Below are 2,385 nucleotides of genomic sequence, written 5' to 3' on the forward strand. Positions count from 1 at the left end.
GTTACTGGTCACCCAAATGGAAGATTATCAAGATGAAGTGGTGTTATTTTGTTATGTTTAATTCCATCGTCCAAAAGCTGCTCAATTAATGTTCATGGCAGGCCACCATGTTAAAGCACTGGATTTATTTATGCGACCTGTTAAAGGAGGAGGACACACTGCAGTAGCCTTTTGATCGAGCCTGCTTGCCTGGGAAGCACTTGATCTGTATATTGAATCCCTTGGCGAAGGTCAGATGCTGAAGTAATAGCCTCGGGTGGGTTCTATGAGGCATACTGATAGGGTCAGTCTGCCATTCATTCCCTATAAGCATTGAAATTTTGATGCAAAGCAAGTTTTTTTCTTTTTTGTGTTATACTTGCATCATTTTCAAACTTGATGACAGTGTTTTTTTTTTTTTTTTAATTTAAAGAATATATATATATATATATATATATATATATATAGAGAGAGAGAGAGAGAGAGAGAGAGAGAGAGAGAGAGAGAGATGAGTTGTCTTCTCTCTCAACAAATATTTGGCTTGTGAGTATGGATCAATTTATTGAACCTCCTATTTTATCAAACTTTGTAGATCAATTTCCAACCAATAAATACTATTAAATTAATTTTTTAATTCTCAAAATTATATTTTTAATTAAATATAAAATTTAACATAGTTTCCAACAGCGTCACGAACAAGAATCCTAAATAATCCGCTAACTCCATTCATCGTGTAGATGTGTACCTAACCGAAGCCCATCATCCGCGGAGACATATCTGAAGGACGACTTCGAGCTGCAATCCGATCGTATCGGCTGCCCAACACTCGAAGGTGGAGACATGGCCGAGCAACAGAGGATCCATCCGGTGGACGTCGAAGCTCCACTGCCGTCAGCACCACCGGCTCCTCCCAGCTTAGCAGCGTTGGAGAAGAGCGATAGCACCGGCGAACGGCCCACCATCCAGGTAGCCCCCTCGAGGCCACCAAAGAAGAAGAGGAGGAGCTTCTGCTGCTGTTGCTGCAGGTGTCTGTGCTGCACTCTCCTCGCCATCGTCCTCCTCGTCCTCGTCGTCTCCGCCACCGCCGGTGTTCTCTACGTGGTGTTCGACCCCAAGATCCCCAAGTACTCCGTCGACCGCCTCCGCGTCTCCGGCTTTTCCGTCCGCAGCGACATGATCGTCGACGCCACGTTCGACGTGACGGTCACGGCGAGGAACCCCAACAAGGAGATCGGGATCTACTACAGGGACGGCAGCGACCTGAGCGCTTGGTACGCGGGCGAGAGGCTCTGCACCGGCAGCTTCCCGGCGTTCTACCAGGGCCACCGGAACACCACGGTGGTGCACGTGTTGCTCACGGGAGAAACGCGGATGGGGAGTGAGCTGCTGGCGGAACTGCTGCAGCAGCAGCAGCAGACGGGGAAGATACCATTAACCGTTCGAGGCGACGTGCCGGTGAGCGTGAGGGTTGGGAAGATGAAGCTGTGGAAGATGACCTTCCAAATCAGGTGCGATCTGGTGGTGAACAGTTTGAGCACCAGCGACGATATCAGCGTCAGGTCCAACAGCTGCCAGTTTAAGCTAAAGCGTTGAGTTCCACCTTTTCTTCTCCTTCGTCTTCATCGGAAATGGACGGTGAGCGGTTCAATATTGTTCCTTTCTTTGTATCATGGTATCATCAGATCATGATCGAATGCCACATCATGTTCATTTAGCGGAAAAGTTTATAGGATTTCTATAGCATGTTTGATTCTTTGGCTGTTAGAAACTTATTTCGTGTCTTTGTTTGGCATTAGAAAGAAACACGTCGTAGATGCTAAAAGAATCATGCATATATATATATATATATATATATATATATATATATATATATATATATATATATATATATATATATATATATATATATATATATATATATATTATACAAGCAGATAACCAAGGAATATAACTAATGATATACTTATGGTATGATAATTACCTTATAATATGTGGGGCTAATTGACTTTATTTATCCACCAAGTGAATAACCGAGGAATGTAACTAATGATATATTTATGGTCTGATAATTGACTGTATAATATGTGGGGTTAATTGACTTTGTTTATCCAACACGTGAATAACCAAAGAATATAACTGATAGGGTGTATTTTGGTCTTATGTGAACCACCGATAAACGTTACAGACCGACGCAATATCGTACGCCTCTAGAACCACAGGGTGCATGCCACGTCAAGCTCCAACGATATAACTATGCGACATGACCACCCCAAGGGCTAGGAGCGGTGCCGTCTAACGTCGCTCAAGTACCCCCGAAGACGTCACATTGTCAAAAAAATTGTTCAGCCCCTAGAGTCAACGACCATGATGGACCAAGGCCCGACCAATTCCCGCACGCAGGTATAA

General features: G+C 44.0%; 1 protein-coding gene across 1 annotated transcript; it reads left to right on the top strand.

The window, feature by feature from the left end:
• Nucleotides 1-734: 734 nt before the first annotated feature.
• On the top strand, nt 735-1,685 carry LOC135642734 (NDR1/HIN1-like protein 6). The gene has a single exon (XM_065159125.1). It carries the CDS (start codon nt 820-822, stop codon nt 1,570-1,572), a length of 753 nt encoding a protein of 250 aa, XP_065015197.1. The 5' UTR covers nt 735-819; the 3' UTR covers nt 1,573-1,685.
• Nucleotides 1,686-2,385: the final 700 nt, after the last annotated feature.

This window comes from Musa acuminata, chromosome BXJ3-7, assembly GCF_036884655.1.
Source record: "Musa acuminata AAA Group cultivar baxijiao chromosome BXJ3-7, Cavendish_Baxijiao_AAA, whole genome shotgun sequence".
Taxonomy (NCBI): domain Eukaryota; kingdom Viridiplantae; phylum Streptophyta; class Magnoliopsida; order Zingiberales; family Musaceae; genus Musa; species Musa acuminata.